This window comes from Somniosus microcephalus, chromosome 8 (genome assembly GCF_052327205.1).
Source record: "Somniosus microcephalus isolate GS21.2 chromosome 8, FLI_Smic_1.0, whole genome shotgun sequence".
NCBI classification, from domain to species: domain Eukaryota; kingdom Metazoa; phylum Chordata; class Chondrichthyes; order Squaliformes; family Somniosidae; genus Somniosus; species Somniosus microcephalus.
Window position 1 is genome coordinate 43,828,811 of NC_140994.1, and position 26,808 is coordinate 43,855,618.

Genomic DNA, 26,808 nt, shown 5'->3' on the forward strand with positions numbered 1-26,808 from the left:
CAGGCACTTCCACTGCTTCAACTCTTTTGGAAGCTTTCCTAAACATGTCCTGGATATCTGCTTGCTTAGTGGACTCTTGCCTTTTTTATAGAAAGGTGGAATGCAGAATATGGAGGTGCATATCTTCTTGGGCAGAGTAGCAAGGATGCCTTTCAGCAAATTTGAGGAATAAAGCAAATCCTTCTGCAGCTTTAGCCCAAGAAATCATCTCTTCAGAAATCTCATCCTCTTCACTTTCCTTTTCTTTCTTTGGATTCAAAACATTCTCAATTATTTCATCATCACTTAGCATATGCACAACAGCAACTTCTCTATCTGCATCAACCCACTGCTCAATATCACTTTCACTGAGGTGATGTAGAGGGTTTGCTGGGTGTACATTTTTCACCATGCCAGCCAGTTCCATTACTGTACTCCTCTTGGGACGAACATTGAACCCATGAAATTCCTCCTCTGAAGAACCACCTTCAGCAAACATTACAGAAGGCCACAATTTGCACCAGGCTTGTCTCAAAATGTGACCTTTCACCAAGTTCCAGGAACATGCAGCATTAAAGATGGCAACTTTAAGATGGTATTCCTTCTGAAATGCGTGAATATTGTCATCTTGGCTTATCAGTTTACGTAGGAAGTCTTTCTTGTAATGACACTTGAGATTTTGGATAACGCCCTGGTCCATGGGTTGTATGAGAGAAGTTACATTTGGTGGCAAATAAATGGTGAAAATATTTCCCGAAACCAACTCGGATTCATGCGGATGGGCTCCACAATTATCAAGCAATAAAATGCATTTGCTATCTTCAGGTTTCCCTATTCTACGGAAATGTTCCTTCACAGATGGAACAAAAATATAATGGAACCAATTTGAAAAGATTTCCTTATCCATCCAAGCATTTCTTTGAGCTTTGTACTCAACAGGTAAGTGCCTCACATTTTTAAATGCATGGGGATTTTTATACTTCCCAATGACAAGAAGTTTAACCCGGTGTGATCCAGCAGCGTTTGCACATGTTAGCACGGTTACACGATCTTTATTTTTCTTGTATCCTGAAGCATTAGCCTCACTAACCCCAGCAAGCGTTGATTCTGGCAAAAACCTCCAAAATAAGCCAGTTTCATCGGCATTGTATAGCTGTGCTGGCGACAAATCATGTTGCTGCACAATCCGATTGAAATAATCGCGGTATTCTTCTGCGGCGTCGTGATCAGCTGATTTCTTCTCCCCGGAAATATCGAGGAGTCGTATCCCGTGCCGTACCTTGAAGCACGTTAGCCATCCCTCGGAGAAAGCACACTTGTCAGTGAGCTCCATCTTTGAGTAGAATATCCTTCGCTTTTTCGATTATCCTTCTGCGATTTGATGTCATAGATTGTTGACTAACCAATTTTGAATTCATTCATAATGTTGATACGCTTCTCTCCCCTTTCTAGTGGTTGGCATATGTCGATTTTCTGTTTTAAAGTTACCACTCTCTTTTGCTTGGACCAACTTTTGGGATTTCCATAATGCAATGCAATGACTACCAGCAGCGTGGGAGACGCACGGTACCCCTGTAAAATGGCGGTTCAGAAGAGACTACCGGCAGAGTGGGAGAGTCAGACTCCTGTTACAGGGGTACTCTTTTATTTAAATAACTACCGCCCAACGTGGGGCTCGAACCAACGACCCTGAGATTAAGAGTCTCATGTTTTACCGACTGAGCTAGCCGGGCCTCTGTTACAGGGGTATTGAGGTGTTCCGACTTCCGACAGCGCCAAGAAGCCGAGTAGTGGCAGTTTGGAGAACTACCCCCACTGACTAACTCAGCAACATTGCCGGTTATTGAGGTGTTTTCAGAGCGAGAATTTTGCCGGTTAATAGAATTCTGGATATTTAGGCGCCGTTTAAATGAGTTTCCTGTATGTCAAATTAGAAAAAGCTATCTATGCAGTACTTTTATGGAAAGCAGATTACATATCCTTTTTATTACATATGTCTGTACAGTTTACACTATTATAAATGTCAACCTTAATAGGCAGTATTAAAATATTTAGCAAATAATAAGAATCTTTAAATCTATGGAATTAATTCTACAACAGTCTGGCACAGACTTTTGTCGCACATGGTTTTGACTCATTTCTAGGTCATTTGATTTTTGCATGTCAGAGAAAGTCTAGCATTAAGCTTAAAAAGCAGGCTAACGATGCATTTGCAATCCAAAACAGCCTTCATCATACATGCCTTAATCCTGATTTCCAGTCACTTCACTTGCACATACACTGCCAGTTTGTTATGAAGACCTTTTTGAAGCAAATTTAGTTCCTGTTCAGCATTGAATAATGAACATCACAAATATCAAACCATTGATCTGATATATTTCTCTTGGGCAATAATCCATTCAATGGCAATAATGGATTCCGCTTTTTATCCCAATCATTGACCATTTTCCAAAAGAAATTGTTTTTGAAGAAAAAGATGGATTGGTAGTGATATGAGTAGTATACAGCATTCAGATTTTCAATGGGATGATCATTTGGTATCACTGGTGGAAATACATCTATAATTCTTTTTGGATATCCATTAATCTGGTTAGTATTCACATTGAAAGTAGTCACCTATAGAGAAAATGAATGTAGTAACACATAGGAAGTGACCATTTCGGCTATTTAATATCAGTCACTTTGTTGCCATTGAAATAAAGTATATCTCTACCATAATTAGATGGGGAAAAAATTGGACCGGCCTTGTGATTCAACCCCTTCTATTCATATCCACTCAAGTGCTTCCCTCTTGTTGGTACTGTTGTGTCTTCCTCAGAAAGCCTTGGTTACCATTACCAGAGCTATCGCTATCATTTTGTTCAAATAAAGTTACCATCAAATCTTAAATTACTGACACTTTTTTGACCACTTTACTGATTCACAAACTTAAGGCAATTTAAAAAAAAAAAAAAAAAAAATATTCTGTTCTGCTGAAATGTTGACCTGAAATTTTATAATGGACAGCTTCACATCTGTCAAATGATTCAGGTGTTGCACATCAGACAGCAATGTAATGATGCACTAATCCCGTGCTAGATGATGTTTTGTAGTAATAGGAGGTGCATGCAGCCAAATTTCAAAACAAACAGGACTAATGACTTTAAACAGACCCAATGTAGCAACCGCGTTGATACTGATTTTTCATCTGTAATCGGGGCATCTGAGACCTTGGTGAATGACGGGACAAAGTCTATGTCCTTAACCAATGATATTTAAAGATAAAGAAACAGGAATGATGGAGAAGGAAATCGGGTGAATTAGACTCAAATTGGGTACAGAAAGAGAAATAGCAAGAAGGAAAGAAAAATTGGATTGAGAGAAGAGACAGAAAGGAGAACAATTTACTATCTGTAGGAATGAAACGCCACAGTTTCAATTGTTCGCTTTCTAGGCGGGAGAGGTCGAGTGGCACTGCAGGAACATAAATATCATTAAAAAGGTCCTTGCGCTGTTAAGTATAGCAAATAATTGAAACTCACGGAGGTTGACTACGAGCTGCCGTTTTCGTGAGGCTAACGGTGGAGCGGCGCGAATCGTCCAGCAATTTGTGGTGATTCTCATTTCTTCCTCGCCACAAATTGCTGTACGATTTACACTAATAACTGCGTGTACATTAAACTTGGCGTTAGTTCCCCAGCAAATTCTGGGCCATTAGGCTGGGTGGCTAAGGAGCCTTAAAGTGGGGAGAGTTACAGTGGGAGAATTGCAGAACTTAGGGCCTAAAAAGTTGAAAGCACGGCCGCCAATGGCGAAGCGAAGGGTGTGGGGGATGCCGAAGACGTCGGAGTTGGAGGATCGCAGAGTTCTTGGAGGGTTGTAGGGCTGGAGTAGGTCATAAATGGGGAGGGTGGGGCCTTGGAGGGATTTGAACATGAGAATTTTAAAATTGAGTTCATGGACTGGGAGCCAATGTAGGACAGCAAGCACAGAGGTGCTAGGTGAACGGGACTTGGTGCGGGTTAGGATATGGGCAGTAGAGCTTTGGATGAGCTTAAGTTTATGGAGGGTGGGAGACGGGAAACCAGCCAGGAGAGCGTTGGAAGAGTAAAGTCTGGAGGTAACAAAAACATGGATGAGGGTTTCAGCAGCAGATAAGCTGATATAAGGGTAGAGACGGGTGATGGGAGGTGTAAGTAGGCTCTTTGTCAAAAGCTCAGCTCAGAGTCAAATAGGACACCGAGTGTGATAAGTATGCAAAGGCAGTTTCCATTATAAATGTGGATGGGAGTGTGCGGATGTAAGATTTTTAGAGACATTCAACATGAGGATTGAGTGCATTGAGTGCTGTTGGAGTTTTGCTAAGTGGGAGAAAAATCATTTAAGTGTATTTTGTGAATTTTAGTGTGTTAAGAAGTCAATTATTTGAAGTAAGTTTAATTTTTTAAGGGTTTTTTAAACTCTTGGGCAGTTTAAACAGGAAGTAGAATCCAGGTATAAAAGGGGAGGGGCTAGTGCGGTGCACGGAGTGCTTTGTGCATTGAGTGCTGTTGGAGTTTTGCTAAGTGGGAGAGTTCGGATAAGTGGGAGGTGAGGGTGTGTTTTTTGCTCTGTTTTATTCCCCACTCCCAGGCTTAGACAGCACTGCGCAGGCGGAGCAGCGAGACGAGTCAACCAAACAGGCTCCACAGACAGTATTCAAGGAGGAGGTTGGTGATCAGCTGGTTGGTTGGTTTTCTTCCTTCTCTTTTTCATACCTTTAAGTTGGTAAGTCCTATTGAATAGTGGTGTGATATTATCATATATATCCGGGCAGGGTCTTCATAACTAATAATAAGAAATTTAATTAATTATATAGAATGGAGCAGGTGATGTGTTACTGTTGCGAGATGTGGGAGCCGGTGAACCCCATTGAGGCTGACGGTGATTACATCTGCGACAAGTGTTTGCTGCTAGAGGAACTCAAGTTCCATGTTATGGAGCTTGAGACCGAGCTTCGGACACTGCGACACATCAGGGAGGGGGAGAAGTTCCTGGACTCTATGTTTCAGGAGATGGTCACACCTATGAAGTTAATTACTGCAGATGTAGTCCGTGGTCAGGGACAGGACGGTGTGACTACGAGTGAGGAAGGTACAGGGATCCAGGATGTAGTGTTGAAGGAGACGCAGCCCTTGTTCTTGTCCAGCAGGATCGAGGTTCTTACTCCCTGTGAGGGCGGGAGCGGGGACTGCAGGGAGGATGAGCAACCTGGCCACAGCACCGTGGTACAGGGGGCCATTCAAGTGGAGGGAGTAAAAAGAAATGTAGTGGTAGGGGATAGTATCATTAGGGGGATAGATAGGGTTCTCTGCAGTCAAGAGCGGGAGTCCCGAAGGCTGTGTTGCCTGCCTGGTGCCAGGGTTAAGGACATCTCTTCTGGGCTGGAAAGAAACTTGCAGTGGGAGGGGGAGGATCCAGTTGTCGTGGTCCATGTTGGTACAAACGACGTAGATAGGACAAGGAAGACGGTTCTGTTAAAGGAGTATGAGCAGCTAGGGGTCAAATTAAAAAACAGAACCTCAAGGGTAATAATCTCTGGGTTATTACCTGAGCCACGAGCGAATTTGGCTAGGATAAATAAAATTAAAGAGTTAAATGCGTGGCTCAAAGACTGGTGTGGGAGAAATGGGTTTTGCTTCTTGGGACACTGGCACCAGTACTGGGACAGGAGGGAGCTGTTCTGTTGGGACGGACTCCACTTGGCCAGTGCTGGGACTAGAGTCCTGGCGAATCATATAACTAGGGCTGTAGAGAGGGCTTTAAACTAATTAGTGGGGGGGAGGTTTCTAGAGAGCAAATAATAGAAATGACAACAGAGAAGGTCATAGACTTAGGTAGCAGTGGGGGAATTAAAAAACAGAATGTGTCAGGAAGGGACAGAAGGTATGGAGTAAAAAGTAAAGTACTAAAAAGGGAAAAAACAGGAACTAAGTGTTACAAAACATATTTGAAAGTTCTTTATCTGAATGCACGTAGCATTCGTAACAAAATGAATGAGTTAACAGCACAAATAATGACATATGGGTATGATCTTGTGGCCATTACAGAAACATGGCTGCAGGGTGACCATGACTGGGAATTAAACATACCAGGTTATTTAACAATCAGGAAGGACAGGCAGGAAGGGAGAGGAGGTGGGGTGGCTATGTTAATAAAGGAAGGAATCACTATAATACAGAGAAATGATATTGGGTCAAAGGAGCAGGATAGTGAAACAGTTTGGGTGGAGGTAAGGAATAATAAGGGGAAAAAAACACTAGTGGGTGTAGTCTATAGGCCTCCGAACAGTTGCAACTCTGTTGGACGGAGTATTAATCAGGAAATAGTTGAGGCTTGTAATAAGGGAACAGCTATAATTATGGGGGATTTTAATTATCATATTAACTGGACAAATCAAATTGGGCAGAGCAGCCTTGAGGAAGAGTTCATTGAGTGTATTAGGGATGGGTTTCTTGAGCAGTATGTAACTGAACCGACCAGGGGGCAAGCAACCTTAGATTTGGTCCTGTGTAATGAGACAGGATTAATTAAAAATGTCCTAGTAAAGGATCCCCTTGGAATGAGTGACCATAACATGGTTGAGTTCCATATTCAATTAGAGGGTGAGAAGGTTGGATCTCAAACAAGCGTGCTGAGCTTGAATAAAGGAGACTATGAAGGTATGAGAGCGGAATTAATTAGAGTGGACTGGGAAAATAGATTAAAGGGTAAGACGGTACATGACCAGTGGTGTACATTTAAGGAGTTATTTTACAACTTCCAAAAAAAATATATTCCACTGAGGAAAAAAGGGTGTAAAAGAAAAGATAGCCATCCGTGGCTAAGTAAAGTAATTAAGGATAGTATCCGACTAAAAACAAGGGCATATAAGGTAGCCAAATCTAGTGGGAGGATGGAAGATTGGGAAGTCTTTAAAAGACAGCAAAAAATAACAAAAAGATTGATTAAGAAAGGGAAGATAGATTATGAAAGTAAATTAGCAAAAAATATAAAAACAGACAGTAAAAGTTTCTATAGTTATATAAAAAGAAAAAGGGTGGCTAAAGTAAATGTTGGTCCCTTAGAGGATGAGACCGGGAAATTAATGATGGGAAACATGGAGATGGCAAAAACACTGAACAATTATTTTGTATCAGTCTTTACAGTAGAGGACACTAAGAATATCCCAACACTGGACAAACAGGGGGCTCTAGGGGGGGAGGAACTAAATACGATTAAAATCACGAAGGAAGTGGTACTTGGTAAAATAATGGGACTCAAGGCGGATAAATCCCCTGGACCTGATGGCTTGCATCCCAGGGTCTTGAGGGAAGTAGCGGTAGGGATTGTGGATGCATTGGTAATAATTTTCCAAAACTCACTGGACTCAGCAAAGGTCCCGGCAGATTGGAAAACTGCTAATGTAACACCCTTATTTAAAAAGGGTAGTAGGCAGAAGGCTGGAAACTATAGACCTGTTAGCCTAACATCTGTGGTTGGTAAAATGTTAGAGTCCATTATTAAGGAGACAGTAACGGGACATTTGGATAAACATAATTTAATAGGGCAAACTCAGCATGGTTTCATGAAGGGGAAGTCATGTTTAACAAATTTGCTTGAGTTTTTTGAGGAAGTAACATACAGGGTGGATAAAGGGGAACCAGTGGACGTAGTGTATTTAGACTTCCAAAAGGCATTTGACAAGGTGCCACACAAAAGATTATTGCTCAAGATAAAAAATCACGGGATTGGGGGTAATATTCTGGCGTGGGTGGAGGATTGGCTCTCTAACAGAAAGCAGAGAGTTGGGATAAATGGTTCGTTCTCAGATTGGCAACCAGTAACTAGTGGTGTTCCGCAGGGGTCAGTGCTGGGTCCCCAACTCTTTACAATCTATATTAACGATTTGGAGGAGGGGACCGAGTGTAACATATCAAAGTTTGCAGATGATACAAAGATGGGAGGGAAAGTAGTGAGTGAGGAGGACATAAAAAACCTGCAAAGGGACATAGACAGGCTAAGTAAGTGGGCAGAGATTTGGCAGATGGAATACAATACTGGAAAGTGTGAGGTTATGCACTTTGGCAGGAAAAATCATAGAGCAAGTTATTATCTTAATGGCAAGAAACTGGAAAGTACTGTAGTACAAAGGGATCTGGGGGTCCTGGTGCACGAAACTCAAAAAGTTAGTATGCAGGTGCAGCAAGTGATCAAGAAGGCCAATGGAATGTTGGCTTTTATTGCTAGGGGGTTGGAATATAAAAACAGGGAGGTATTGCTGCAGTTGTACAAGGTATTGGTGAGGCCGCACCTGGAATACTGCATACAGTTTTGGTGTCCATACTTAAGAAAAGACATACTTGCTCTCGAGTCAGTACAAAGAAGGTTCACTCGGTTAATCCCGGGGATGAGGGGGTGGTCATATGAGGAGAGGTTGAGTAGATTGGGACTCTACTCATTGGAGTTCAGAAGAATGAGAGGCGATCTTATTGAAACATATAAGATTGTGAAGGGGCTTGATCGGGTGGATGCGGTGAGGATGTTCCCAATGATGGGTGAAACTAGAACTAGGGGGCATAATCTTAAAATAAGGGGCTGCTCATTCAAAACTGAGATGAGGAGAAACTTCTTCACTCAGAGGGTGGTAGGTTTGTGGAATTTGCTGCCCCAGAAAGCTGTGGAAGCTACATCATTAAATAAATTTAAAACAGAAATAGATAGTTTCCTAGAAGTAAAGGGAATAAAGGGTTACGGGGAGCGGGCAGGAAATTGGACATGAGTCTGGGTTCGGAATGGTCATGGCCCTGTGGGTAGTGGAGCGGGCCCAGGGGCCGTGTAGCCTTGTTCTGCTCCTACTGTGTTCTAATTCTGTTAGATTTCAGGAGATGGTTTTATTCCTGTTCCTGGCTGGGGTGGAGATCGCCTTTACAGAAGGTAAGTACTGTAGAAAATATAGGGACAGAGTGATCTCCTGGAAGAATTTCGATCGCCTAGATGGGTCGGAGAGGAATTTCCCAGATTTGTTTCTCCCAAATTGGCCATTGGGTCTTTATCTGGTTTTTCGCCTCTCCCGGGAGATCACATGGGTTCGGGTGGATGCAGAGTGATAGGGGATTTGGGGTTAGGATCAGATCGGCCATGGTCTTGTTGGGTGGTGGAGCGGGCTCGAGGGGCCGATTGGCCTACTCTTGCTCCTATTTCTTATGTTCTAATCTTGTGTAACAGATCAATCGGCTGAATTTCTAATTGTTATATTGACTATGGGCATATGCTTGTAATAAAGTTTAGACAGTAATCATCAGTAGGGCATTTAGTGAGGGTTGTCTCAGGATAACATTAATTATATTTAGATCTGTCCTTCTAGAATCATAGAATGATGCAGCACAGAAGGAGGCCATTCAACCCACCGTGCCTGTGCTGACTCTTTTTGGTTGAGCTACCCAATTAATCCTACTCCCCTGCTCTTTCCTCACATCCCTGCAATTTTTTTGCCTTCAAGTATTCAATTCTCCTTTGAAAGTTACTATTGAATCTGCTTCCACCACTTTCAGGTAGTACATTCCAGATCACAACAATGTGCTGTGTTTAAAAAAAATAATTAAAAAAAAAAAAAATTTTAAACATTTTTTAATTCCTCGTGCCTTTAGCCAATCACCTTAAATCTGTCTCCTCTGATTACTGACCCTTCTGCCACTAAAAACGGTTTCTCCTTATTTATTATGATTTTAAACACCTCTATCAAATCTCCTTAACCTTCTCTAAAGAGAACAACCCCAGCCTCTCCAGTCTCCACGTAATTGAAGTCCCTCATCCCTAGTACAATTCTAGTAATTCTCTTCTGCACACTCTCCAAGCCCTTGACATCCTTCCTAAAGTGTGGTGCCCAGAATTGAACACACTACTTCAGCTGAGGCCTAACATGTGTTTTATAAAGGTTTAGCATTAATACAGCCAAGGATCTTCTATGCTTTTTTAACAGCCTTCTCAACTTGTCCTGCCACCTTCAAATATTGGCAGGTCTCTCTGTTCCTGCACTCCCTTTAAAATTGTACCATTTAGTTCATATTGCCTCCCTCATTCTTCCTAACAAAATGCATCACTTCACACTTTGCATTAAATTTCATCTGCCATGTATCTGCTCATTTCACCAATCTGTCTAAGTCCTCCTGAAGTCTGTTGTTATCCTCCTCATTGTTTACTACATTTCTGAGTTCCATTTCATCTGCAAACTTTGAAATGATGCCTTGTATAAATATATATCAAAAAGAGCAGTGGTCCTAATACCAACCTCAGGTGAACACAGCTGTATAGCTTTCTCCTGTCTGGAAAAATAAATGTTCTGTCTTCTGTCCCTTAGCCAATGTTGTATCCATACTGCCTCTGTCCCTTTTAATCCCGTGGGCTTTAATTTTGCTAACAAGTCGATTATGCGATACTTTGCCAGAGGCCTTTTGAAGGTCCACATGCACAATATCAACCGCACTACCCTCAAAAACCCTTTTCATTACTTGATCAAAGAACTCGATCAAGTTAGTCAAACATGATTTGCCTTAAACAAATCTGTGCTAACTTTCATTTATTAGCCATACTTTTCCAAAAGCCAATTAATTTTGTCCAGGATTATTGTCTCAAAGTTTCCCCACCACCGGGAGGGGAATCTGCCACCCCTACCTGATCTGGCTTACATATAAGTCCAGTCCCACATTATGTGGTTGATTCTTAATGCCCCCAGGGTAATTAGGGATGAGTAAAAATGCCTTGCCTCAGTCTTCCACATCCCAAGAACAAAAAAAACTTACATTTGAACCTTTGAAGAAATAGATGTTTTGGTCCCTCCTGTGATAGAAAGCTGTATCGATTGGACTCTGAACACCTGGAAAACCTTCAGAAATTAACTTGGGATATTTGTTTCCCTCTGTGTCCTCTGTGTATATTTTATCATTTTCATTGTCATATCTCCAATACTGAGTACCTGTATAAGAGGACAAATTCACATTGAAAATAGCATTCCACAAATTAATTGTTTTTAAATTTGTTGAGTATTAAATCACCTTTGAAGAAATAGATGGCATCTCTTGTCCACGTCCATATATGTAAAAAAGCATCAATGCCACTACTTGGGATTCCTTGCCAACCAACTGAGAGAGCAATGGGATCTCCATAGCGTGTTCGATTATTACGGTTTTCATAAAGCCAGTACAATTCATTTCTGAAGAAATATGTGTTAAATTGAATCATCAGCTCCCCATATTGATTTTTCTCCTTGTGAATCCAGTCAAATACTGTGTCAAAAGGACTTGCGCATACGCCTAAAAAGAATAAAGGATGTCAATCTGTTACCACTTTTTCTTATTATTTGTTCAGTCATAGCCATAGAATACATTATACTTTAGAATATCGTATTGGAAACATAGAACATAGAAAAATAGGAGCAGGAGTAGGCCATTCGGCCCATTGAGCCTGCTCCGCCATTCAATATGATCATGGCTGATCCTCTATCTCAATACCATATACCCGCTCTCTCCCCATACCTCTTGATGCCTTTTGTGTCTAGAAATAAATATATTCAGTGACTTGGCCTCCACAGCCTTCTGTGGTAGAGAATTTCACAGGTTCACCATCCTCTGAGTGAAGAAATTTCTCCTCATTGTGATGACAAGTAGACCACATGTACTGCAGCCTCATTGTATTAGTGAAATACTGTATTTTTGTAAGCCTTTTCAAAAGCAAAGTCTGCACTTTGGTAGTTTTTTTAAAGTTTATTTCTCTTCTATTCCTGCACACTTGTTTGCCCCAATTCTAGGCTGCTTGTTACCAAACATTGCCCTTTGGATCAATTATTTTAGACCATGAATTTCTTTATTTATCATTATTGTTGCTGTGTAGAATTTTACAGCATAGAAACAGGCCATTTGGCCCAACAGGTCTATGCCAGCATTAATGCTCCACATTTGCTCAACAGAGACTTTGTTCACAAAGATGGCTTTATAATTCTGAAAAGGTATATTCCATTTCTTTAGTTCATGACTACCCTCAATTTCCATAATCACCTTTGTGTTGTCAGAATGCTAATTTAACACAGAAATATAAAAGATAGGAGCAGGAGTAGGCCATTCAGCCCCTTGAGTTTGTTCCCCCATTTAATGAGATCATGGCTGATCATCCAAATTCAGTACCCTGTCCCTGCTTTCTCCCCTGTCCCTTGATCCCTTTAGCCTTAAGAAATATATCTAACTCTTTCTTGACTATATTTAATGAATTGACCTCAACTGCCTTCTGTGGTAGAGAATTCCACAGGTTCACCACTCTCTGGGTGAAGAAATTCCTCCTCATCTCAGTGCTAAATGGCTTACCCCTTATCCTTAAACTGTGACCCCTGGTTCTGGACTCCCCTGCCATCGGGAACAGCCTTCCTGCATTTAGTCTGTCTAGTCCTGTTAGAATTTTATAAGTTTCAATGAGATCCCCTCTCATTCTTCTAAACTCTAGTGAATATAAGCCTAATCGATCCAATCTCTCTTCATACGTCATTCCTGCCATCCCAGGTATCAGTCTGGTGAATCTTCGCTGCACTCCCTCCATGGCAAGAACATCCTTCCTCAGATAAGGCGACCAAAACTGCACACAATACTCAAGGTGTGGTCTCACCAAGGCCCTGTACAACTGCAGCAAGACATCCTTGCTCCTGTACTCGAATCCTCTCGTTATGAAGGACAACATACCATTTGCCTTCTTAACTGCCTGCTGCACCTGCATGCTTACCTTCAGTGACTGGTGCACAAGGACACCCAGGTCTCGTTGCACTTCCCCTTCTCCCAATCTATTGCCGTTCAGATAATCTGTCTTCCTATTTTTGCCACCAAAGTGGATAACCTTGCATTTATCCACATTATACTGCATCTGCCATGCATCTACCCAATCACCCAACCTGTCCAAATCATACTGGAGTTTCTCTGCATCCTCCTCACAGCGTACACGCCCACCCAGCTTTGTGTCATCTGCAAACTTGGAGATATTACATCTAGTTCCCTCGTCTACATCATTAATATATATTGTGAATAGCTGGGGTCCAAGGACCGATCCCTGCGGTACCCCACTAGTTACTGCCTGCCACTCGGAAAAAGACCCGTTTATTCCAACTCTTTGCTTCCTGTCTGCCAACCAGTTCTCTATCCAAGTCAGTACCTTACCCCCAATCCCATGTGCTTTAACTTTGCATGCTAATCTCTTATGCGGGACCTTATCGAAAGCCTTCTGAAAGTCCAAATACACCACATCCACTGGTTCTCCCTTATCTATTCTACCAGTTACATCCTCAAAAAATGCCAGTAGATTAGTCAAGCATAAATTACCTTTTGTAAATCCATGTTGACTTTGTCCGATCCTGTCACTGTTTTCCAAGTGCTCTGCTATTACATCTTTTATAATGGACTCTAGCATTTTCCCCACTACCGAGGTCAGGCTTACCGGTCTATAATTCCCCGTTTTCTCTCTACCACCTTTTTTTAAATAGTGGGGTTACATTAGCTACCCTCCCATCCATGGGAACTGTTCCAGAGTCTATAGAATTTTGGAAGATGACCAGCAATGCATCTACTATTTCTAGGGCCACTTCCTTAAGTACCCTAGGATGTAGATTATCAGGCCTTGGGGATTTATCAGCCTTCAATCCCGTCATTTCCCCAACACCATTTCCCTACAAATACTGATTTCATTCAATTCCTCCCTCTCATTAGACCCTATGTTCCCCGACATCGCTGGGAGGTTATTTGTGTCCTCCTTTGTGAAGACAGAACCAAAGTATGTATTTAATTGGTCTGCCATTTCTTTGTTCCCCATTATAAATTCCCCTGATTCTGACTGCAAGGGACCTACGCTTGACTTCACCAATCTTTTTCTCTTCACATATCTATGGAAGCTTTTTGTAGATGAGCCGGAACTTCCTCCAGTTGAGGATTGGAAAAACTGAAGCCATCTTATTTAGCTCCTGCCAATAACATTGTACCTTTGCTCACAACTCTCTTTCCCATCCCCAGTTGCTCATGCAGGATGCAATTGATAGTGTACACCCTCATTGTCCTGTTCAATCCTGAGCTGAGCTTCAAATCCCATATCCTATCATTCACTGAGTCTGCATACTCCCATTCCTGCAAAGTTGCTGACCTTTGCCCCATCTCACCCTCTCTGCTGCTGAAACCCTTATCCATGATTTGATTATCTCAAATGTCCTCTTTAGCAGTTTCCCATACTTTTCTCTACGAACTCCAACTTTTCCAAAATGTTGCTGCCAACCTCCTGTCCTGCACTAGATCTCAGTTGCCGATCACTCGTGTTTTTGTTGATCACCACTGGTTCCCAGTCTCCTAATGCACTGAATTCAAAATCCTTCCCCTAGTTTACAAATCTCCACGGATGTGAGTCATCCTAATTCTGCAACCTCCTCCAGCCATATGTCCTAGACCACACCCTATGGTCCTCCAGCTCTGGGCTCCTGTACATCTCTCTCCCAGCTTGGTGGAACAGCTTTACACACTAGATGGTTTCCTTCTAGATAGATTATTTCAATAGACAGGTTAGGAAGAATCAGGGGTCATGCATATAAGTTATGCAGGAGTAGATCTAGGTGAGATGTCGGGAGGTTCTTCTCTCCCCATAAAAATGTAGAATTATGGAACAAGTTGCCGGCTTGTTCAGTGACTGCTGATTTGTTGCAAAGAGAGCTGGGGCAGAATTCAGTGTATTAAAGATATAAATTATGGTCAATGTGGTCTCCTGGGCTAGTTTTGATCGCCTTAGGGGAATGTCCCAGATTTTTTTCTCCCTAAAATTGGCCTTGTTTTTTTTTTTAATATATCAGTTTTTTGTCTTTCCCAGGAGATTACTTGGCTGTGTGTGGGGGGTGTTGTGAATCATGATGCTAAAGGTGTCATAACTGTGTGGGACAGGTTTGATGGAGCAGCTGGTCTTTTCCTGTCCATTTTTTTGTATGTTCGTATCTTCCCTCCCTTTGCCCCATTATTGGCAGCTTTGCCTTCAGCTGCTTAGGCCTCGCGCTCTAGAATGACCTCCCTAAGCCTTTCTGCATCGCCACCTCCCTCTCCTCACTTAAGATCCTCCTTAATACCCACCTCTTTGACCAAGCATTTGGTCACCCCAACTTATATCATCTTCTCTGACTTGCCGTCTGTTTTTTCCTATGCCTCTTGAAACACCCAAGGACATTTTTTTCTACATTTAAGTATTTTATTAAATGCATGTTGTTGTGATGGTGTAACTATAAACATCTCAACCCAAATGTTTAATCTTAATGGTGTGTTGAATCGCCCTTATGTTTCTAAACATAGAAATAAACTGTCAAATCAGCTCTTCTCTAAAGTGGGACATTTCACTGGCAATCAGACTAAGGATGCAGCTCTGTACAAGTATTTTATTAGACACAGAGTTCTGCTTTCCCCGACTAGATAGCGGAGAGACTAGGCTGTAGAAGCTTCTGTGCTGTTTGGTCACAGCACTCTTAAAAGCAGGCCCAATGCCATATATTCCCTGCAGTAATACTGTAACTGATCATTCACTCCTTGGTTACTTGTTAGTAGCAGACTGCATTTGTTCACAGTACAAGGGAAATGTCTTGAATGTTTTAATTACCTGTAACAGATTAATCAGATTTTGCTGGATTTTAAATTTGACGGTTTTGTTCTTACCATAGAGTTGCTGAATTGCTTTCCTGTCGAGCCAATCCAGCTCAAACGTTGAATCTTGTGGAATGTAGCTGGGCTGCATTACTGAACCTGTTCTGTAGACATGAGGCAAACCCAGTACGTGACCTAGTTCATGGACAGCCACCTGTACAGTTGGGCAGATTGAAATACTCCATGAAGTAAACTGACCAAAGGACTATTGGTCCTTTCCATACAGCACCTGTTTCCTTTAGTATTTCAATACTGGCTAAATTGTTACATTAAAATAATGTGCTGCATTGTCTTAGCTGCTTTCATAAATTTATTGTGCATCAAAATCCAGATTATGTGGGTAGATCCAATACCTAGTGTGGTACCCAACCAGAAAAGTCCTTGATCTGTTCTGTTAGCTGATTCAGACAGTAGAATGACCTGACAGTGGAGATACTACAATTAGCTTTACCATCCTGGAGTAAGGGGAAAATTCAGTTTCCACTGTTGCCATCCATTGACTGCCGCTGATGGTAAATGCAACTGAATGTTGAATAAGAACCAGATCTCACTTGGCTGTAATGCTCCCTACAGTCAGCCTCACTTCATAGAGTCATAGAATCACAGAAACTTACAGCACAGAAGAAGGCCATTCGGCCTGTCGTGCCTGTGCTGGCTCTTTCACAGAGCAATTGTGCTTTGTCCCACATCCCCACTTTTTGTCTGTAACCTTGCAAGTTCCTCATCCTCAAGTACCTGGTTAACTCCCTTTTAAAATTATTTATGGAATTAGCTTCCAACACCTTTTCAGGTTGAGCATTCCAGATCGACTACTCAATGAAAAAAAAACTCCTCATCTCCCCTCTGGAACTTTTGCCAATGATTTTAAATCTATGTCCTCTGATTATTGACCCACTTGACTGAAGGAATAATTTTTCTTTATCTACTCTATCAAAACCTCTCATCATCCTGAAAACCTCTATTAGGTCACCTCTTAATCGTCTCTGTTCCAAGGAGAACAGTTCTAACTTTTCTAACCTCTCTTCATAACTGAAGTCCCTCATCCCTGGTAAACCTCATCTGTACCCTTTCTAAGGCCTTTACATCTTTCCTGAAGCATAATGCCCAGAATTGTCCACAATACTCCAGTTGAGGCCTAACCAGTGATTTATAAAGTTCTACCACGACCTCTTTGCTTTTATATTCTATGCCTCTATTTTTAAACCCAAGTAACCCATATGCTTTTTTAACCATCTTATCAACTTGCCCTGCCATCTTTAGGGACTTTTGTATCTGCACACCAAGGTCTTTGCTCATCTGCAATTTTCAAAATTGTGCCATTTATAGTATACTGTCTTTCCATATTAGTCCTCCCAAAGTGCATCACTTCACACTTCTCCACATTGAACTCCATCTGCCCATTTCACCATCCTGTCTGTCATCCTGAAGTCTACAAATATCCTCATCACTACGTTGCAAAGTTTATAATGCTGCTCCCTACTCTAGAGTCTAGGTCATTTATTTAAATTGAAAAGAGTAATGGACCCAAAACTGACCCTTGGGGAAAACTACTGAAAACCACCTCCCAGTCTGAAAAAAATCCATCCACCACCACCCTTTGCTTCCTGTCACTGAGCCTCCTGTGTGGCACTTTGTTGAATGCCTTCCGAAAGTCCAAATATACAATATCTACTGCACTACTTGATCAACCTTCTCCGTTACTTTATCAAAGAATTCAATCAAGTTAGTCACACACGATTTGCCTTTAACAAATCCATGCTGGCACTCCTTGATTAACCCATGCCTTTCCAAATGAAAGTTTATAGAATCATAGAATGGTTACAGCACAGGAGGAGGCCATTCGGCCCATCGAGTCTGTGCCAGCTCTCTGTAAGAGCATTTCAGCTAGTCCCACTCCCCCGCCCTTTCCCCATTGCCCTGCCATTTTTTTCCTTCAGTTACTTAACCAATTCTCTTTTGAAAGCCATGATTGAATCTGCCTCCACCACCTTTTCAGGCAGTGCATTCCAGATCCTAACCACTCGCTGCGTAAAAAAGTTTTTCTTCATGTCTCCTTTAGTTCTTTTGCCAATCACCTTAAATTTGTGTCCTCTGGTTTGCGACCCTTCCGCCAACGGGAACAGTTTCTCTCTATCTACTCTGTCTAGATCCCTCATGATTTTGAATACCTCTATTGAATACCTCTATCAAATCTCCTCTCAACCTTCTGTGCTCTAAGGAGAGCAACCCCAGCTTCTTCATGTAACTGAAGTCCCTCATCCCAGGAATCATTCTCGTAAATCTTTTCTGCACCCTCTCTAAGGCCTTCACATCCCTCCTAAAGCGCGGTGCCCAGAATTGGACACAATACTCCAGTTGAAGCCGAACCAGTGTTTTATAAAGGTTCATCATAGCTTCCTTGCTTTTGTACTCTATGCCTCTATTTATGAAGCCCTGCATCCCGTATGCTTTTTTAACTGCTTTCTCAACCTGCCCTGCCACTTTCAACAATTTGTGCACATATACTCCCAGGTCTCTCTGTTCATGCAGCCCCTTTAGGATTGTACCCTTTAGTTTATATTGCCTCTCCTCATTCTTCCTACCAAAATGCATCATTTTGCACTTTTCTGCATTCAATTTCATCTGCCTCGTGCCCGCCCATTTCACTAGCCTATCTATGTCTTCTTGAAGTCTATCACTATCCTCCTCACTGTGTAGGATTCGCAAAATCCAGAAAATACAGTCTAGATTGGTAAAACCCCTGAAATGGCCACATTGTGAGAACACAAGATGGAGTTGGCAGTTCTCATGGCTCAGTTCAAAAGGACACACCAGCAGTATCTTACAGCAGCCTGAGTCATCACCGATTAGAAGATTCCAGAACTTACTGCTATTGATATGATAATATGGTTACAGCAGTAACGAACTCGTAAACAAAAGTATTTGCACCTGGAGGTGCGCTAATTGCTAGCAAAACGCAAACCCATCTCTGAAATCGCTGAGCACAGGAAAAAAAAACATTATCTGTACCAAACTCAGAGGGACACAGGACAGATCCCATCAGTTTCATTTACAAGACATTAAAATAAAGTACTTGCTTTTGTCAAAGCAGCCTGCCCATTACCTTGACAAAAGAAAACCCCTGATTTGGCACCGAGATAAGGGCAAGGAAACAGTATAACTGCTGAGGGAAAATCGACAGCAAGACATTCATTCAGTGAGATTCAGACAGATCCATCACAGATTCACACAGACACGAGGTCAAGGACAGAGCGAGGAGGACCCACAAGATTGTGCAGGAGAGCAGATTCAGAAGTTCAGTCCAGATCCAAGACCATCAGGAGTTCGAAGGCCGAGTGGAGAGGAGACGGTTCGAGGAGTTCGGAGGACTTTCAAGATTGTGCAGGAGAGCAGATTCAGAAGTTCAGTCCAGATCCAAGACCATCAGGAGTTCGAAGGCCGAGTGGAGAGGAGACGGTTCGAGGAGTTCGGAGGACTTTCAAGATTGTGCAGGAGAGCGGGTTCAGGAGCCGGTCCCATAAGGAAGATCAGAGATCCCGGACGTCACAGGAGTACCAAGATCAAGGATGGTTTTAAAACTCTGGCGAGCATAAAGGCCCAACTCTACCTAGCTGACATAGTTGAGGTATATTTTAGCAACGGGAGGGTTTGTAACATTAAGGGTTTTGTAATTCAGGAGTGTGATTTATCCCTCGATGTGTCCGTGCGCTTTTCCCACCCCCGTTTCAGTATACCGCTGATTAAGAATTGTTGTATGATTTAAGATAGTCAAAGTTATTCCTTGTGTGTTAAATTTTAGTTCCCATTGGGAGACGTGCTAATGATTTTTGTCTAAATTGATTCTTGCATTCTCTGTGTTTATTCTCCTTGAAAATAAAGATATTTCTGATTTAAAACTCACCTTGTCTCACCTGATCCATTTGTCTTCCGAGTCACAAGTTGGGCCACACATCAAGGTTGTCTGGCAATAAGCCCAGTGTCTAGAACCGGTGAGGGGGGAGCGCTTCGGAACCGCTCACGAGCAGTGCGAAATCAAAACCGATCTAGCACACCATAAGCTCGTTAAAACGACCCCTTACAGAATGGCGACCCAGATGGGACACTGGCTACAGAAACCTTGTGTGGTAGACAAAGACTCGGGTGAGACAGATGTTATGGAAGATAGGTTAGCCTCCTACATGTGTGGTAAAGTAAATGTAGTGAAAAAATGGGTGTATGACCTGTTAGGAGCCGAGCGTCCCCTAAAGACAGCCGCTCAGTGGATGGCTAGTAAAGAGCACCGCAAGGGCATTGAGAAAGCGGTGTGGCTTATGTGCTATAAAAAGCAGGTTCTGGTACTGGACCACGCGGTGGCCAGTAAAGAAACCAAGATTAAGCATTTGTCCCAAGAGCTGCAGGAAAAGGTTGCAGCGGAAGGGAAAGTGTTAGTGGCTCTGGAGGCCATAAGCCAAGAGAGGGCAGCGATGGTCCGGGACCATCAGGGGAAGGTAGAAAGGTTGGAGGGCAAGATAGCTGAGCTGGAGGGGAGCGCTAGGTTCAGGGTAGAACACGTAGAGTATCAGGCAAGAGAATCCAGGGAGAAAGAGAGGAGATTAAAAACGGAGATTAGCCGCCTTACAGGGGAACTGAAGGCACAGGAGGAAAAGGTAGGCGAAGTAAAAGCAGCCCATAAGTTGGCCTGCGCTCAAGAGTTTGAGGAGGCAGACCACGGCCCCTCTAGGCAGGAAATAGAAAGCCTGAATCTGGCATTGGCCAGGGCAAAGGGGATGATATGCCTCATTAGCCCCAAGGTCGGCCAGGCTGAGTTCAACGGTAACCCAAGCAGGGAAGTCCCGCAGGCGGCCCACAGAACAAAACGGGTTAGGGAACCAGAGTTTTCACAGCCACCACCCCTAGCCCCTAGTTTTCCAGAGGTCTGGGATCAGGAGGGGGTGGAGGATGAAGAACCCAAGGTAGACCAGGGTAGCCCGAGAGAGAATCAGGGACCGGGACCGGTGTACCCCGTGACACAATGGAGGTACGGACCACCCGGTGATGACGGGGAACCTGGGGACATCCAGAACCAATTCCTGGTGCCACACGGTATGCAACAATTGCGTTCCATGGTGAGCTACATCCCCAAGCTCACCATGAAGGGGGACCCTTCTCTGCACTTTAGGGAGATAGAGCAGGCGGCCTGTGTGAATGACTGCGACGAGGCAGAAAAGGCCAAAATGATGCTGTTCTCCCTGGGTAGCGATCTCCTCCAGATGCTACCCGATGAGTGTAAGAGGGGTCAGGAGAATTATGGCAAGCTCAAGGAAGAGATCCTGGAGGCCACGGGGATGAACGAGGGGAGTCCGTTCTCCCGGGTAGAGAAAACAGTCCGGCTCCCCGGGGAATTCCCGCAGGCGTTCGCGGACAGGCTGTGGCCAGTCTATCAGGATGCGTGCCCGGGAATGCTGGCGCGAGCGCGCCTCAATGGGGAACAGTTAGTTCACTGGCTAAGGTGCCTTATGAACAACTCCCTGCCCCACGTTCGAATGCAGGCAATGGCCTGGTTCGACCCCCGAAACCCTCTGACCACAGAGGCGACAGTAATCCGCCAACTCACTGTCACCTTTAGAAACGGGAGGGATAGTGAGACACCCCAGCAAAAAGGGGAGGTTTGTGAGGTCAGGTCTGGTGACCAGCCCCGTAAAGAGTGGCGCCAGGAAGGGAGCCGTCCCAACCAAAGCAGGCAAACGTGCTACAGTTGCGGGAAAGAGGGGCATTGGCGCAGGGACTGTAAGAATCCCTGGAAGGACACAAGGGAAAAGGTTCCCACAGCCCCAGTCCAAAAGGCAGAGACAGGAGTTGCTCCCGCTGGGATCGAGTCATTTTTAGAGGCCATGCGGTCTCTTCTGACTGGCCAGGGAAGTACAGCTGCTGTAGTTCCCTCCCCCACCTCTGCCCCCCCACAATGACTAGAGCCAGCGCAGCCTGTCGACCTGTGTCCCCCAGGAAGACATGCACAGGAAAAGACCTCCAGTAAAATGGAGGAATACCTGCGGTGCCAGGTTGCGGAGGCTAAGTTAGTTGAGCAGGCTTTAAGGGAGGAGAACGCTAGGTTAACAGCGAGGGCTGGCAGTTTAGAGGGTCAGCTAAAGGTTTTTTAAATGGTTCATGAAGATTTTCAGCCACCAGCAGCGGGTGGTGAGGGGATACCTGCCCCCAGTGCAGGAGTGGGTAGGGAAGAGGAGATAAAACTAGATTACTGGCTAGCTGCCAGGTATATTAAACAGTGCAAGCTGTTTAAGCCGGAGGCAGGGAAACAGACAGCAGGGGCTGAAAAGGCCAGTAAAGAGTTAAACGCTGTAGGGGAGCTGCAGCCACAGGTCACACAGGCTGGACGTGCAGCCTGCGTGAGGGGAGGAGTGGTCTCATCTAAACGGGAGACTCCCCCATTGTTCTGGGACCCAGGAGGGGAGGAGCTGGAGGTCTTAGGTCCTGTCCCTGGTTACCCAGAAGGGGAGGAGTCGGAGGTCCCAGGTCCTGTCCCCGATCACCCAGAAGGGGAGGAGCCGGAGGTCCCAGGCCCTGTCCCTGGTCATAATGAAGCCGAGTCGGAGGACGAAGGTCCCGCCCCCGACTGCGGCAAAGGGGAGGAGCCGGAGGTTTTAGGTCTTGCCCCTCGGTGTAGCATTAGAGAGGTGGCGTCTGGGGGTGGGGACTCTCAACCTGGAGTCCCAGGTAGCAAAGAGGTGCCTGCCGCTGACCCAGAGCCTAGGGAGGCGGAGCCTGCGGGAGGAAGCCCACAGCCGGCAGTCGTGGGGAAGCCACGAACTGCAGCCAGGGCCAAAACTCCAGCCAAGGGTCCGACCCATGAGGAAACCTCATATGTGGTGACCGTCAGACGGTCAGATAGAAAACCGCAACCGAAGAAGGTCTGGTCGCCGGTTTTCACAAAAGGAAACCCCCGTAAGAAAGCTGCGGGAAGTTTAAGCAGTCCACAGCCAGCAGCCACGGGCTGATGTGGGAACGCCGCAGGGGGAGGCCTGCGACAGTCCCCGCAGATTATAAGCTGGCCGTCCGGAGACGGGCGGCAGATGTACATAGATATATATAGTTTTGGAGAATAAGGTTTAGTTTATTGTAATGTCAGTATAAACGGGGAGTCGCCCATGTAATTACCGTGTTTTTATTCCATTGGATTGTTTTGTACATTGGATGGTTTTGTATTATTGAAATAAGATTATGTTACGACTCTACGCGAGTCTGTACATTGTTTGAATATTTTCTCTGATAGGAGATGTTTACTCAACTTCATTGTCGGAATGAGGAAAGTGCGTGGGCGAGGTACACTCCATAGTAAGGTAAACTACGGGGAAGGTCAGTTGGGGAGGGAACGAATTTGTGCTCACCCAAAGACACATGATACAAAGACGATTTAAGATGTTCATTGTATCACAGGGGGGACTGTAGGATTCGCAAAATCCAGAAAATACAGTCTAGATTGGTAAAACCCCTGAAATGGCCACATTGTGAGAACACAAGATGGAGTTGGCAGTTCTCATGGCTCCGTTCAAAAGGGCACTGATGCGCCATCAATTACTCAAAAGACTGAGGTTGAGCGAGTAACAATCAGGCTTTTATTAACTAAAGAATGAAGGTCTTGTCTCGAGTGGTCGACCCGTCCAGAATACTAAGGGACTGGGAGGTAGTCACTTATATACCTGGAATAGTGGGAGGAGTCAGCCGAGGCATGTCCAGACCTGTACCTAGTGGAATACACATACCTCTACAGACAGGTATAACAGTGGTTTACCACATTCACCCCTTGTTTAAAAATGAGTCCGGCGGGGTGAAGTGTATTTAAAAGTTCGTGTATTGGAGTCTCTCCGGAGGTCTTGTCTGCCGCTGTGATCGACGTGGCGACGGCAGGGGTGGTGGAGCTTCCGGCGTCGCGTCCCGTGTAGGCTGGGGCCCTGGAGTGTAGTCCTCGTGGGTGACGGTCCAAGGCGAGCCGGCTGCTGGGGTTGGATATCGGGTCGTGGGGGGTGTGGTAATGGGTAGTGGGTTACAGCGGTCCCCGAGGGTGCGAGGTCCCGTATGGAGACTGTGTCCTCCCGCCCTACAGCGGTTCCCGAGGGTGCGAGGTCTCGTATGGAGACTGTGTCCTCCCGCCCGTCCGGGTATGCAATGTAAGCGTACTGGGGGTTGGCGTGGAGGACGTCGACCCTCTCGACCAGGGGGTCCATTTTATTGGCCCTCACGTGTCTCCTCAGTAGTACCGGCCCTGGGGACGTCAGCCATGGCGGTAACGATGTCCCCGATGTGGACTTCCTTGGGAAGACAAACATTTTCTCGTGAGGGGTGGCATTGGTGGCAGTGCAGAGCAGTGACCGAATCGAGTGGAGCGCATCGGGGAGCACCTCCTGCCAGCGGGAGGTCGGAAGGCCCCTAGACTTTAAGGCTAGTAGGGTGGCCTTCCAAACTGTTGCATTCTCTCTTTCCACCTGTCCGTTCCCCCAGGGGTTGTAACTGGTGGTCCTGCTTGTGGCTATACCCCTAGCGAGCAGGTACTGGCGGAGTTCATCACTCATAAACGATGAGCCCCGGTCGCTATGGATATAGCTGGGGAAACCAAACAGGGTGAAGAGGCTGTTCAGAGATTTAATGACCGTGGCACTGGTCATGTCCGAGCAGGGGATAGCGAACGGGAAACGGGAGTACTCGTCAATGATGTTGAGGAAGTACACATTGCGGTCGGAGGAGGGGCGAGGCCCTTTAAAATCGACGCTCAGGCGTTCGAAAGGGCGAGTGGCTTTTATCAGGTGGGCTCTGTCTGGTCTATAAAAGTGCGGTTTGCACTCAGCGCAGACTTGGCAGTTCTTGGTCATGGTCCTGACCTCCTCGATGGAGTAAGGCAGGTTGCGGGCCTTGATGAAGTGGAAGAACCTGGTGACCCCCGGGTGGCAGAGGTCATTGTGGAGGGCCCTCAGCCTATCGATCTGCGCACTGGCACAGGTGCCACGCGATAGGGCATCTGGGGGTTCATTGAGCTTCCCAGGCCGGTACAAGATCTCGTAGTTGTAGGTGGAAAGTTCGATTCTCCACCTCAAGATCTTGTCATTTTTGATTTTGCCCCTCTGCTTGTTGTTGAACATAAAAGCAACTGAACGCTGGTCAGTGAGCAGGGTAAATCGTTTTCCGGCCAGGTAGTGCCTCCAATGACGCACAGCCTCCACAATAGCCTGGGCCTCCTTCTCGACCGCGGAGTGTCTGGTCTCCGGGCCCTGGAGGGTTCGTGAGAAGAATGCCACAGGTCTCCCCGCCTGATTTAAGGGTGGCGGCCAGAGCGAAGTCGGACGCATCACTTTCCACCTGGAAGGGGATGGATTCGTCCACTGCGTGCATGGTGGCTTTGGCAATGTCCTCCTTGATGCGGTGGAAGGCCGAGCGGGCCTCTGCCATCAGGGGAAAAGATGTGGATTTGATCAGCGGACGGGCTTTGTCTGCATAGTAGGGGACCCACTGAGCGTAGTAGGAAAAAAACCCTAGGCACCTCTTCAGGGCTTTTAGGCAGTGGGGCAGTGGAAGTTCCATAAGGGGACGCATCCGGTCCGGGTCGGGACCGATGACCCCGTGTTCCACAACACAGCCAAGGATGGCGAGGCGGTCTGTGCGGAATATGCACTCCTCCTTGTTATATGTCAGGTTCAGGAGTTGGGCGGTGCGGAGGAATTTCTCAAGGTTTGCGTCATGGTCCTGCAAGTCCTGGCCGCAGATGGTCACATTGTCTAGGTAAGGGAAAGTGGCCTGCAGCGCGTTTTGATCGACCATCCGGTCCATCTCCCTTTGGAAGACGGAGACCCCGTTGGTGACAGCAAAGGGAACCCTAAGGAAGTGATAGAGGCGGCCGTTTGCCTCAAAAGCAGTATACTGGCGGTCTTCAGGGCGGATGGGGAGCTGGTGGTACGCTGATTTCAGGTCAATGGTCGAAAAGACGCGGTACTGCGCGATCTGGTTGACCATGTCAGCTATGCGGGGGAGTGGGTAGGCGCCCAGCAGGGTGTAGCGGTTTATTGTTTGGCTGTAGTCGATGACCAGGCGTTGTTTCTCGCCGGTCTTAACGACCACAACCTGGGCTCGCCAGGGGCTGGAGCTGCCCTCAATAATCCCCTCCTTCAGGAGTCGCTCCACTTCGGTTTTGATGAAAACCCTGTCCCCGGCACTGTATCGCCTGCTCTTTGTGGCGATGGGCTTACAGTCGGGGGTGAGGTTAGCAAACAGTGGGGGGGGTGGGACTCTGAGTGTGGAGAGGTTGCATCTGGTGCGTGGCGGGCAATTTGGAGGCTGCTGGCTGCGGACTGTGAGTGGGGGGAGGGGGCCACCGTACACCATCGTAATGCTTTTGAGGTGGCACTGGAAATCCAACCCCAGTAGGACGGCAGCGCAGAGGTCGGGCAGGACCAGGAGTTTAAAATGATTGAATACAGTCCCGTCTACTACTAGTGTCACCATGCAGTAGCCGCCAATGTCCGCTGACTGGGACTCGGAGGCCATAGAAATCCGCTGGTGCGCAGGCAGGACTGGGAGAGAGCAACGCCGCACCGTGTCGGGGTGGATGAAGCTCTCTGTGCTCCCGGAGTCAAAAAGGCAGTTTATTGCATAGCCGTTTACCTTAACGTCCATTTTGGACTGAGCTAGTTGGTGCGGTCTCGTTTGGTCCAGCGTAACAGAGGCCAGCGTAGGGGTCGGTGTGTCGCTGCGGGTATCAGATTGGGGGGGGGTTGGCGGTCTGCTGCGTCCCGGCTGGTGTCCAAGATGGCGGCGTCCATGATTCCCATGTGGCTGGAGTCGTCCAAGATGGCTGTTGCTGCGGTGGTTCGCACATGGCTGGGGAGGCCCAAGATGGCGGCCCACATGGCCCACACACGGCGCTGTTGGGGGCCCAAGATGGCGGCTCGCCCGGCCCACACGCGGCGCTGCTGGCGTTCGGGGTGGCTTTGGCCTTGCAGACGCTGGCGTAGTGTCCCTTTTTCCTGCAGCCCGAGCAGGTCGCATTCTTCGCCGGGCAGCGCGCTCTGCGGTGTTTGGCCTGGCCACAGAAGTAGCATTTCTGGTCTTGGGATACTGCTGTCTGGCTTTGGGACACTGCTGCGGTAGTTGGGCCGTT

General features: G+C 45.8%; 1 protein-coding gene and 1 non-coding gene across 2 annotated transcripts in view; both read right to left on the reverse strand.

Annotated features, from left to right (window-relative positions):
* Positions 1-1,639: 1,639 nt before the first annotated feature.
* trnak-cuu (transfer RNA lysine (anticodon CUU)) lies at positions 1,640-1,712 on the reverse strand. The gene has a single exon. It is a non-coding gene; the product is annotated as a tRNA-Lys (tRNA).
* A 556-nt stretch (positions 1,713-2,268) lies between these two features.
* Positions 2,269-26,808, reverse strand: part of mmp21 (matrix metallopeptidase 21) — a 30,923-nt gene continuing 6,383 nt past the window's right edge. The window contains exons 4-7 of the mRNA XM_085996130.1: positions 15,681-15,822; positions 11,031-11,288; positions 10,779-10,951; positions 2,269-2,595 (exon numbers count right to left, since the gene is read on the reverse strand). Coding sequence (XP_085852256.1) covers positions 2,296-2,595; positions 10,779-10,951; positions 11,031-11,288; positions 15,681-15,822 — 873 coding nt within the window. The 3' untranslated portion in view covers positions 2,269-2,295. The remainder of the gene's footprint in view (positions 2,596-10,778; positions 10,952-11,030; positions 11,289-15,680; positions 15,823-26,808) is intronic.